Source organism: Cynoglossus semilaevis, chromosome 16, assembly GCF_000523025.1.
Source record: "Cynoglossus semilaevis isolate Cse_v1.0 chromosome 16, Cse_v1.0, whole genome shotgun sequence".
In the NCBI taxonomy this organism is placed as follows: Eukaryota; Metazoa; Chordata; class Actinopteri; order Pleuronectiformes; family Cynoglossidae; genus Cynoglossus; species Cynoglossus semilaevis.
In genome coordinates, this window is record NC_024322.1 from 5,358,949 (window position 1) to 5,371,128 (window position 12,180).

Below are 12,180 nucleotides of genomic sequence, written 5' to 3' on the forward strand. Positions count from 1 at the left end.
TGACTTGTGCACAAACTGTGAGAGTTTGAGTTTTAATAAACAGTTAACATGGCTGTCCCCCACATGGCTAAATAATAGTTGCCAGTAAATGCAATCGTGCCATGTGTTAAATTAATAGTTTCACCATCAGCCACTTAAAACTGATGTTTAACTCAAAATATTATTTAAAATATATTTTAAAAATATAATATTCAAAACTCTGCAATACTTTATTACCAGGTTTTAGCTGTGACTTTTTGTCTTGAAAAAGTGGCTCATCCTAGAGTTGTTTATTTTGTCCGTGCATCTTTAACTATGTTGTCATAGCAAGACAGGCTCATTGTTTCAAGCCATTCATTCTTTCATCAATTCATCCCTGCTTTCTCCAGCTGCTGTCATGGCAACAGTGTATGAATGAATGGCAGAAAACAGACTGCCGTCTTTGTTGATCTCAATCTACTTGAATGGCCAGGAATAAAGACAATCATTTTGAGGGGATGAGTTGTGATATCTGGATACGTGAACCTGAGCGGTAAGACCTTTTTTTTTTAAGTTGACATTCATTATGTTGCATTGCTACCTTCTTCTGGATTTACTGCATGTTATCTATGGAGATTTGCATCTATAGTTTCCCATTGCTACAAATTCTTTCTTCACATGATTTTAAAAATTGATGTAGCAGATTATTTTAATTGCTATGAATGCCTGGGACCAAAGATAAGGGACAGAAAATGACACATCACCACACTCGTCCACCCAAATATATGTTATCTCATCTATTTCGTTTGAAAGGATCAAAGGACTGGTGCGACTAGAGAAATCGAGGAGACTAGGGGAAAACACACATCAGAAACAAGAAAAGAAGAGGAGGAAATCCAATATTTCTTGTACTAAATGCTGCAAATCTGCGAGAACAGGCAGGCAATGTTGTCATAAGGAGTCAAGGTTGAGTTAGACAGATTCTGGAACATTAAGGAAGATGAGTCAAGGACCAGCCAATGATGCAACATTACCTGTCACCTGCTGCTAAACACTGCCACTAATTAAAGTGGTAATAGATTAATAGATGGGGTTAGCAAACACATTGTTTGATTTGTAAAGTTACATGTTGATTATGTTTGGGCTTTATTGTTCTTGGTCGTTGTTCTGTGCAGGACACCAATGGATCATAGGGCCTACCAGTCTCTGTTTCCAACCAAAAGCAAATATCTTCAGCAAAAATGGGACAAAGCTTCATACAGTTTACATAGGAGTAAGGTCAGGAGAACATCCGTGTTCCACAGGTCATTGTTGTTTCCTCTGTGCTACTAGTGAATTAACTAAAAGTGGTGCTATTTGTGTTTTGCCCAAGGTTAAACAAGCTAAACCAGCCATCGACCAAATTCCTCCAAAGACCTATCCCCACCTGGCTCTGAAGTTAAAGAAACAACAGGTTATCCTATTACTTTTTCCTTAAATAATGAGCTAAGATAGGTGGCAGCAGACTGATTGAGAGAACTTCAAAGAACAATAAACGTTATAGTAAACTGAAAATAAAAGTGGGAATAACACTTAAATTGGTAGTTTGGTAAACCCTTAACGTGACAAATGACAAACTAATCCGTGTTTAATGAAAAAGGGAAAGGGCGGAAAAAAACAACCTGGAAGATTCCATAATTCGGGTATCCAAAACATAAAGAAGTAGGGTTTGTTAACTAACCAAATATCTAGACAGGGTACAGAGAGGTACAAAAGTCCCATATATGGTGGATAATTTTGGAGTTTTATAGAAACGCTCAATGCTTCAGGTAATTACCCATTATCACTGAGAAATTGATAGTATACACAAATGTGTGCAGCCAACCTGCAGTCTTGATCTAGTTCAAATTAAAAAATTCCTTGTCTTTGCATTTGCCTGAATAAATGTATAATATAAGAGTAACCTTAAACTAAAATATTTATAATTGTTTTTTAATTATTAAAATACCTGTGTTCCAGAATTAACAAAATAATGTCCATTATAATGGTCAGTGAAGACAAACTACCTAAGAAAAGTTGAATTGTTTGCCAATGTACATGTTTCAGAGTTTAATGCTTTTTGGGAAAGCGTACCAATTTTATTTATGAAACTGGTTTTGCAAATTTGGGTTGTAACATTACATACTTGCATTGACGGAAAGCATTTTTTTATTCTGTGCATCATTTAAAACTTGCATGCTATGCTGATTTTTATGCTGTTTTACATTCTAATTTAATGTTGTCCTTTGTCTTTTGTCTTTTTAAGCTTGAGGAGGACAGGGCACTGGAAATCCAATTCCATAACAATATTCTCCTTGAAAAAATATTGCGTATCAAGCGGACAAAGGGAGGAATAGACAGCTGGAATGACTATGAGCCCAAGAGGTTTGATTGGCTTTTTTTGGTAAAAATTGGGGGAAGGGACGTCGAAAGCCAGTTTACATCTGTTTATTTCCTTTACAGGACAACAGAGTCTTATCAGTCCTATCAGCCACTGTTTCCCACGAAAAACAAATATCTTCAACAGAAATGGGACAAGGCTACCTATGATTTACATAGGAGAAAGGTCAGTAGCAACACGGGATTCCCACTTCAGTGTCTCGAGCACATAATGTGTCTGTTTTTGATACGCATCTGTGTTTCTGGTGAAATGTGTGTTATCGCTGTTGTGCATTTGAAACTGAACCCTTGTGTTATTGCTGTTATTTCCTAAGGTCAAGTCCTCAAAACCTGTAATCGACAAAAGTGCTCCAAGAACCTATCCTCATCTGGAACAGAGGTTGAAGAAACAGCAGGTCTGTCTCTTGGTCTTGTCTTTGACAAAAATGTATCTGTGTTCATCTTTCCATGTTAAAAAATAACTGACAACTTCATTGCTATTTTTGGTAGAACCTTAAATACTGAAAATACAAAACGTGTATCTAAAAGTGTATCATGTTTTACATCAGAGCATTGTTAATCATTCTAATAAAAATACAAATTTTTAAGCTGGAAGAGGAGAGGACGATGGATATTCAGAGGGAAAACAATCTTCTCAATGAAAAGATATCACACATCAAGAAGACAACCGGAGGTGTAGACAGCTGGAATATCTTTGAGAAGAAAAGGTGAGTTAAGGTTTACACTTAGTAAAAAGTGGAAAACCTTTTATAACAAGCAAACATAAATCATTATAGTTTACTTCCACTGCATAGTTAGATGATACAATTCCATTGGATATTATGTAGGCCTTTTTCAATGTGAAACGCTTGTATCTGCAGGACAACAAAAAACTACGAGGCGTATCAGTCCCTGTTTCCTACAGCAAACAGATATCTACAGCATAAATGGGACAAGACCGTCTATGATTTACGCAGAAGAAAGGTTGGAAGCAACTTGCTCTCTGAACCACAGATTTCTTTTTTAACATCCCACCAGTGTATGTGCCAAAAAGTGAACTACCAGTGTGGTAGTGTGGCCTAGATGAAACCCTTTCTGTTGTACTTTCTTTCTTAAAGGTCACATCTGCTAAACCATCAATAGACGCAACTCCCCCGAGAACCTTTCCTCATCTGGAACAGAAGTTAAAGACAAAACAGGTGGGGTTTTTTTAAGTCTCTTTTCTCCAAAAATAAATCCCTTCATATCTGTTAGGTGTCAGTGTTCTTCCAATGTTACAACAATTAAGGGAAATCTGTGCAAAAAGACTATTAGTAAATGAATGCTAACTATTCGGTGTAATAAATCATAATTTATCTTTTTAAGCTTGAGGAGGAGAGGCGAATGGAGATACACAGGGAAAATAGTATTCTGAATGAAAAAATAGCACGTATTAACAGGACAATTGGAGATACCGACACCTGGAACAAATACAGTAAGAAAAGGTGAGTTATATTTCTAAAAATGATTCAATAATTAGCCAATGTGTCAAACATTAAACATAGTAGCCAAGTGCCATAGGCTGAGTTTGTCTTTGGGGTAGTCTTGGCAGAGAACAGCGACAAAAGGAGTTGCTCCGTATTTCCAAGGAGAATCACTTAAAGCAATTCTACCTTAGCCAGTGCAGAGCTCAGTACAATGTGAGAAGTTTGCATGATGACTGGTTTAAAACTCTAAAGGTGATGGACAGCGTTTCACATTATCCAAGAGGATCATCGCAAAATATTTTTTAACACCAAAATAAACACAATTCATGTAACATTCATGTAACAACAGCTACACGATACCCACAACTGTATTGTTGTAAAAATCTGCAACACTAAAGATTTGGTTTTTGTGTGTCAACACCAGGGACAACAGAAACCCAAGAAACCGAGCAATGACTATGACAAAGAACAAACGAACAGATCCAACTACACCCCTTATTCCAAAAGTAGAACCTGAGGACTATGATGTAAAGAAAGAATCAGAGTTACAGCAGGACACAGCTACAGACCCTATTCCAGAGACTGACCCACCTGGAATAACCACTCTACCTGGAAATCCTGATTCTTGATCTTGACTAACTTCTTAATGAAGACACTCGGTCAAGAAGGTCTCAGCCATGGAACCTTAATGTCTCGCACCATTCACAACCTTAAGACACAAAAAAAGAAAAGAAAAACAGGGAAATGAGACAAAGGAAAGATGGGATAGGAGGAATGCAACATCATAGATACCATTTACTGGCCTGAACAGTCTATGAACAGGAACCACAAGCTCTCAGGGAGGATTAAACACTGTGTTGCTTGTTGTTGAGTTATAATTTTCTGCACAGTAAATAGATTCCACCGTAAGAATTGGACAAAGACACTTATCTGAAAAAGTGTAACAGTGTTGAATGAATTTTTAGTACTGTATAGTCTATAACCTGAAAAGTAGTAGTACTTTTTATAGGCTTTTGACTCTTGTAAATGTTATTAAAAAGTAGAAACATTAATAATGTATTTATTTATCACATGTAAAATAAAAAATACGGATCTCATGTTTAAAATATTTGTATATTGTAATTGTATATCTGTTATTTCTTTTCCATACATTACTTATATTTTACTCTTAGATCAGCCTTGGAGCGGAACCTTCCATTTATCACTTGTTTCCATCCGACGCACTGTGACGGAGCGTTTGCAGCAGAGAGAAGCCGCGGATTTGATTTTACGCAGCTAACAAGTTAGCACTTTGTAACACTCAACTAGACCGGTTGATGTATTTTTTTTCTTTACAGTGATAATGTCATTATTCTGTTGATAAGGTCGCCAGCTTTTTAAAAAACAAAATGAACCTGGATAGACTTCGAAAGCGAGTTCGGCAGTATATAGACCAGGTAAGACTTATAATTTATTCGTGTTTTTGTGTTGCTAGCTAATGCTAGCATTCCAGCAACGCTTGTGTTAGTTATAACAAACCCCACACTTTTACTTTGTGTTCATAACTAAGTTGTGACCCGACAAGCCGAGCGTAACTAAACCTGACAGTGTCATCTCTCACGTTCTTTTTTCCTTTTTTATTTAGCAACAGTATCAAAGTGCTTTGTTTTGGGCCGATAAGATAGCATCACTTTCCCACGGTGAGTAACTTACCTCAACTTGCACGTTTACCAGTTTGAGTAACTGATAACCGAATAACTGTTTTCACAATTCCTTGAAAACTAGCAGTGCTGTTACTTGTAACCCTTGTCGATTATTGCACTACATCATTAGATGTTAATTTCCATCTCTTCGTGGTTTAATGTACAGAGGATCCCCAGGATATATACTGGCTTGCTCAGTGCCTTTACCTGACTTCACAGTATCACAGGGCCTCCCATGCTCTCCGTTCAAGAAAACTCGACAAGGTACGTTTCAAAGGTGTTTTCACAAACGGTGAAAAGTCAAACATTTGCCTCTAATGATGTCATTGGTTTATTGTCAGTCACATGTGAAGTAATGTTTAAATTTGTCAGCAGCAGAAGAAATTCATCATAATTTGTGACATCGTGAGAACAGTCAGGAAATTATTTTTCACCTTGTTATTAATAGTGAACAAAGGAAATTAAGTTGGGTATTAAGGAAGTTATTAGTTCACATGGACAGTAAAACACCAGAGGGTTAAGTTCAGACAGACGAAGCAATATTTATATTGCTATTTAAATAGGGACTGTAATAGTCATAGGGCCTGTGTCTTTTTCAGTTCTACAGTTCTCCACGCTGTCTAGTTTTCCCATTTTTTGGTTCTGCTGCCCTTCCAGTGCAGTCTGACCATTAATGCCCAGCGTTTTAGATAATAATTGTATTCTTTTGGTTTGTTCTATATGCAGGTGCACAGTGTGACTAATATTAGGCTTTACTTAAATGAATCACATTTAAATTAATCATGTCGGAAAAACTGTTTTTCCTCACACAGCTTTATGGAGCTTGTCAATACCTTGCTGCTAGATGTCATGTAAGTGGATGAAAATATATAGTATATACATAAAATCCATTATACATTTAAACCGTTTTTTCCACTTCGCATCTCTTTTGTTTCTTTTAGTACGCTGCCAAAGAGTTTCAACAGGCCTTGGATATTTTGGACTCAGAAGAGCCTGTTACTAAAAAGCTGCTGGCTGAAAGTATAAAAGATGATAGTGGGGCAATGGAGTCTAAAGACTGGGACATGTCCCCAGCTTCTGTAAGTTTGTCACTCAACATGCTCTGTAGAGCTGTTTTTAAAATATTTTCATCAGACAAACTTTTTTATGGTTTGATTTGTTAAATGAATTTATTTTGGGTGTTTTTCTTAAAGCCTCTACACAGTACACTGGCACATTGTCTGTGCATATTTTTCATCTTGTTAATCGGGGTGTGCACTTACATTGTCATATTTTTTCACAGTTTACATGTTTTGTTCTTGTTTTTTTTTTTTTTTTCATTTCTTAAATAAACAGCACGACATTAGAATTACATTCTGAAGTCTTGGACTTTTATTTGACCACACTCATAATATTATAATCCTAGAAAATGTACAGTGTATAAAAATGTATTTGTAACTGAGGACTGGTAAGAACCATGTCTGTCCTGTATTTGCATTGAAAGTGTGTTAAAATGTACTCTTGTACAGCGACCGTTAACAGAGTGGTAGCAAACATAAGATCAGGGTTTTGTGGAGTTCAAGATTGAAGTGTGAGAATTTGCTTTAATAGCCTTCAGTCAGGAAATGCATAGTTTTTGAGAATTTGTGGGTTGGTAAAGTCATGTATTAAGACAATTTACCACAGACTTGAAATCCTTTCTTGTTGATTTTTTTTTAGATCAGCAGCTCCATCTGCCTTTTGCGGGGTAAGATCTATGACGCCATGGACAACAGACCACTTGCCACCTCCAGCTACAAAGAGGCCTTAAAACTAGACGTGTACTGCTTTGAAGCCTTTGACCTTTTAACATCCCACCACATGTTGACTGCACAGGAAGGTAAGGCTGATGTGTGCAGTTTAGTGTTACATGCTGTACATGGAAACAGTGTGGTGTAGTTATCTTTTAAGTAGCTCCTAAAGTGTTATTTACTAGCTGTTTTTTGTTTTTCAATAGAAAAAGACTTCCTCGACTCACTTCCTCTGAGTGAACAGTGCACCGAGGAAGAGGAGGAGCTGTTGCACTTCCTTTATGAGAATAAGTTGAAGAAGGTATGAGGTTATTAATGAGTCTGTTTTGTTGTATTATGTATTTTTGTGTCTGTATTTTTTTTTCTACAATTTTAGAAATCTAAAAACCTGCCCTTCTGATGCTGCTTTGTCTTTTTATTCTACATTTCAGTTTTCCTCTCTGTATTTGCATTCTTAACTAACACTTATTCTTGTTCTTATTTTGCAGTACAACAAACCCAGTGACCTAATGGTACCAGAGATGGTCAATGGTCTACAAGAGAACCTGGACGTAGTCGTGTCTCTTGCTGAGAGACATTATTATAACTGTGATTTCAAGATGTGTTACAAACTTACATCCATGTGAGTGTTCAATGTTTTACTATGTTAAACTGTTTAATATTCAATAGATCTGAGTCTGTTTAAAAAGTGACAACATGGGTTTCATCACACAAAAATGACATTTCAGCAGTTTACTCTGTATAACGTGTTTTATAAAATAGAAATACTTTCCAAACTGAATTAATGCTTTTATTGTTACACACAAAACAGTGAAACATAGTGACTAAAATAAATTCACTGTAAAGAAATATTTTGCGTGTATAGTCAGGCTAAAAGCACATGATTTATCACAGATTTAATGGTATTTTTATGTTGACTTGAGTAAAGATTGGTTTCTTTTTACAAATCTTAGGGTAATGGTCAAAGATCCATTCCATGCCATCTGTTTACCAGTCCACATAGGAACTCTGGTGGAGCTTGGTAAAGCAAATGGTAAACTGAAAATCTACCATGACTGGAAAAAAATGAAAATATTCTACTTGCTGTGATCCACCTGACTAAGCTATTGTTTTTTTTCTTCCACAGAGTTGTTTTACCTCTCACATAAACTTGTAGACTTGTATCCCAACAATCCAGTGAGTCCTGTATAAGTATCACTTTAACCTGTGACGTTATTTTTCAGTCATTTATAAATAGATACTTGTCTTATCAGGTGTCCTGGTTTGCTGTTGGGTGCTACTATCTCATGGTTGGCCAGAAGAACGAACATGCTCGACGATACCTCAGGTACATATCGGTACACTGTACAGAAAATTTGTGCCTGAAATTAAATCATGTGCAGAATTTTGAGCTTCTTGACTCGCATTTGGTGCTAAATTTCCTTTTGTAGCAAAGCCACCACGTTAGAGAGAACTTATGGACCTGCATGGATCGCCTATGGTCATTCATTTGCTGTGGAGAGTGAGCATGACCAAGCCATGGCTGCCTACTTCACTGCTGCTCAGCTGATGAAAGGGTGGGTACATGACAGATGATGACAGCTCATCTGTGCAATGATTTTATTTACAGTAAAAATAAAGGCCTCCTATTTGGGCAATGGGACAATGAAAGCTTGGGATTTTCTTTTTAGGTGCCATTTACCCATGCTTTACATTGGCCTGGAATATGGTCTGACTAACAACTCCAAGTTGGCAGAACGTTTCTTCAGCCAAGCTCTCAGTATTGCTCCAGAAGACCCATTTGTCATTCATGAGGTGGCAGTGGTTGCATTTCAAAATGGAGAGTAAGTGTCACAAATAAATATGCACATGACCACTTACTGTAACTAGTTTGTTAGTTTTAACATTTTTTATTACACCAAATTTAAAATATTTACAATTCTGGATTAATTAGTAATTTACTATTTTGTACAAACCTTTTCTAATTGTAGAATCTTCTCTCAATGGCCTGGATGGAGAGCTTTGTTTAGTTATTGCTGCAAATAAAAAAGTCAATTTCATGTTTCCTGTTCTACAAATGCATCAAAATACGTGGATGCACAAACAAACACAGTCGATAATGGTCTGCTTTGTTAGCGTTGGCCAACGGGGTTTTTACTTGGGTTTTTTTCAGCTGGAAAACAGCAGAGAGGCTTTTTCTTGATGCAATGGAGAAAATCAAAGCCATTGGAAATGAGGTAAAGGTTGAACTCTACACAGAATGTTTTTTTTGTTTTTTTTGAAACACGGATTAATTAATAAATAGCCACACTTGGTGATGATGGTCCTGTTAAAGTGTGTTTTGTTTGTCTAATCAAAAATAAGGTGACTGTGGACAAGTGGGAGCCGCTGCTAAACAACTTGGGTCATGTGTGCCGAAAGTTAAAGTAAGTTTTCTGTCATGAATGTCTTGAATATTCATCTATTATATTTTTGGGCTTGTTGTGATGTGATAAATATCACTAGGTGTTTACTCATAAAAAGAACAGACCATAGATGGTGAATGAGAAACAGACACAGCCATCAGGTTATGACCTCTCTTGATTATTTGTTTATTCCTTTGTGTGTCTGTCTCTCCCTATTATGTTTTTAGAGATGTGCTCATATGTTGCAGTTGTAGGATCCTCATTGTGAATTCATGCTGCGAATTCATTACTTGCTTTTTAATTAATTATTCACAACCTCCACTCAATAGCTATAAGTGGGCTGCAGTATTTTTCACACAAGTGTTTTCTTTGGAGCACTACAGATAAATTATTTTCATGCAAAACAAAGACATTGTAAAGCCTGTCAGTGCATCATCAATTAATGGCTGAAAAAAATGATGGAGAACTGTTTGTCCTTAAAGAAATGATGAAATACTGTGGCCAGAAGTGTTGGGATGACATCTTTTTTTAAAAGCAGCCTGCATCGGAAAACATACGCAGTCTATGGATCATTTTCTTTCTGGTGTTTGTTTCCATAGAAAGTACAATCAGGCTTTGGAGTACCATCGTCAAGCACTTGTCTTAATCCCTCAGCATGCGTCCACGTACTCTTCCATAGGATATGTACACAGCCTCATGGGTGACTTTGAGAGCGCTATCGACTACTTTCATACGGTAAAGAGTATTCATCATACTCATAGCGACATCTGACCAGTTTATACTATGAAATACAGTGACTTTTTATATTCACAAATTTTGGTTTCTCTTTTACAGGCACTAGGACTGAAAAGGGACGACACGTTTTCTGTCACAATGCTTGGTCACTGTATAGAAATGTACATTGGTGACACAGATGCATATATAGGTATGACATGGCTTATTTTTAAAGGTTAATATTGTGGGTTATTCATGTGAACCTAGTGTTAATCCTTAGTCACCAGCAAAACTGGTTAAAATTGGTAAATATCACCATCTGTTTCCACTCAGGCACTGACATCAATGATAAAGTGCGGGGCAACTTAAACACTCCAGCACTGATGAAGATGCTGAACACATCAGAGCCCGGTGACCTAGCCACACCCAGACTGGAAGACGCCAGCATCACATCTTTGGAAACACCACTGTCAAATCAGGACAAAATGATGCTGGAGACGCCTCTCCGTTTGTCCCTTACCCTGGAATGTGACATGTATGAGAGTGATGTCATGTTAGAAACCCTGTCAGACACCAGTACGTGATGTCATCCCGTCTGGAGATTGGAACTGTAGTTGAACAGGACGTTGTCATCCATCAAGCCCAAGGACAACATTTAGACCTAAAATGATGGAACATGGGCTCTGTCAGAGTTTGGATTCCCCTTCCCGTGCGTGTGGTTGTCTCTTGTCTGAAAATCATAAAACAAGAAAAAGTGACTTGTGAATTCTCACTACAGCAAGGCCGTGATTCCTGTTTGCGTTAAAATGCACACTGGGATTTAAATGTGCTCTGGTTAACAAGGTTGTGTTCAGTTTAGAATTGGGTCTTGATTAAAGCTAGCAGACTATAGGAAGATGTGATCTAACCTTTGACACTTGAACTAAGCGTAAAGTCCACACATTAAAGACTGTAGTCACTTAGTGCTGCACATGGCAGGACTCACCACACTGCTTAACCTGTGGATTTTAACAATGAGCCAGCTACACACAAGCAGTTTGGTATATATACAACTCTTGGTAATTTCTACAATAAACCCCACATTATCTTAAAATAAGTGTCCTTGTATATATTCAAGTGGAATGGCAGCTGGCTTGTCTGGAGCAGAAGTGCTCAGCAGTTTTGCCTAACAGGAAGATTCATTGAGATTAAAGATGTATGTTTTTCCCTGATTTTTTGTTCAGTTATTCGAGCTGTCTTCCAGCCCAAAAACAAAACATGCTGTTTAGGAATTAGTATAAAGGAAATCTTTAACCTGTGGCTGCTCGGCCAAATGCAGCCTTGAGGATCTGTGGAATAGATAGATGTACTTTATTGATCCCAGGCTGGGAAATTGTAGTGTAGCAGTGTAAGATGATGTTTGATGTTTGTGGATGGACCAAATTAACCTGTCCTGCATAGGACTGTAAAGTTGAACAATTATTAAGTTTAAACTCATTGCATACATTGCACTAAATTTCTTTTTCGCTAACAGCAAATCAACCAAGTAATTTAACTATAGATCAGGCGTGCAATCTTTTCTCCGGTCAGGGGTTCGAGCATATCTGGCATAGTCACTGTGATGCTGTCGTGTTGAAAGTGATCATCGTCTGCATGTAAAGTACACATTTTTGTATTTCTGCGGTATAACAGGTCGAAACAACATAAAATTACAATAGCACTCCACTAGTTCCATTTGAACACTTAGCCGCTAGGAGGAGCAGTTCCGTGTCTCCTAACCTCACATCCAACCATCTCTACTCCTTCACTGGTCTCTGGATTACTAGACAGT

At 37.3% G+C, this 12,180-nt stretch overlaps 2 protein-coding genes across 4 annotated transcripts; both read left to right on the plus strand.

Annotated features, from left to right (window-relative positions):
* The first annotated feature begins 795 nt into the window (after positions 1-795).
* On the plus strand, positions 796-4,918 carry cfap97d2 (CFAP97 domain containing 2). 3 transcript variants are annotated; one of them, XM_008328240.3, is made up of 11 exons: positions 796-1,030; positions 1,134-1,236; positions 1,331-1,411; positions 2,243-2,361; positions 2,440-2,542; positions 2,691-2,771; positions 2,965-3,083; positions 3,237-3,339; positions 3,474-3,554; positions 3,721-3,839; positions 4,246-4,917. In XM_008328240.3, the coding sequence occupies exons 2-11, from the start codon at positions 1,141-1,143 to the stop codon at positions 4,448-4,450; spliced, it is 1,107 nt and encodes a 368-aa protein (XP_008326462.1). In that variant the 5' UTR covers positions 796-1,030; positions 1,134-1,140; the 3' UTR covers positions 4,451-4,917. The 3 variants fall into 3 exon arrangements, with proteins under 3 accessions (XP_008326462.1, XP_008326461.1, XP_008326463.1); XM_008328239.3 differs by having other exon boundaries at positions 797-1,050; positions 4,246-4,916; XM_008328241.3 differs by lacking the exons at positions 796-1,030; positions 1,134-1,236 and having other exon boundaries at positions 1,331-1,766; positions 4,246-4,918.
* Positions 4,919-5,037: 119 nt separating this feature from the next.
* Positions 5,038-11,463, plus strand: cdc16 (cell division cycle 16 homolog (S. cerevisiae)). The gene is made up of 18 exons (XM_008328236.3): positions 5,038-5,257; positions 5,446-5,500; positions 5,670-5,767; positions 6,316-6,354; positions 6,445-6,582; positions 7,202-7,361; positions 7,479-7,573; positions 7,761-7,894; positions 8,226-8,305; positions 8,399-8,448; positions 8,526-8,599; positions 8,703-8,828; positions 8,943-9,095; positions 9,425-9,488; positions 9,616-9,677; positions 10,256-10,391; positions 10,491-10,581; positions 10,704-11,463. The coding sequence occupies exons 1-18, from the start codon at positions 5,210-5,212 to the stop codon at positions 10,952-10,954; spliced, it is 1,854 nt and encodes a 617-aa protein (XP_008326458.1). The 5' UTR covers positions 5,038-5,209; the 3' UTR covers positions 10,955-11,463.
* Positions 11,464-12,180: the final 717 nt, after the last annotated feature.

Excerpts from the sequence above, each read along its gene's own strand:
- cfap97d2 (XM_008328239.3), top strand. Across the intron at positions 2,362-2,439 it reads AATGACTATGAGCCCAAGAG|GACAACAGAGTCTTATCAGT; the intron begins GTTTGATTGGCT and ends TTTCCTTTACAG. Across the intron at positions 3,840-4,245 it reads AACAAATACAGTAAGAAAAG|GGACAACAGAAACCCAAGAA; the intron begins GTGAGTTATATT and ends TGTCAACACCAG.
- cdc16 (XM_008328236.3), top strand. The coding sequence starts at position 5,210 with ATGAACCTGGATAGACTTCGAAAGCGAGTTCGGCAGTATATAGACCAG. Across the intron at positions 6,355-6,444 it reads ACCTTGCTGCTAGATGTCAT|TACGCTGCCAAAGAGTTTCA; the intron begins GTAAGTGGATGA and ends TGTTTCTTTTAG. Across the intron at positions 9,096-9,424 it reads GTTGCATTTCAAAATGGAGA|CTGGAAAACAGCAGAGAGGC; the intron begins GTAAGTGTCACA and ends GGTTTTTTTCAG.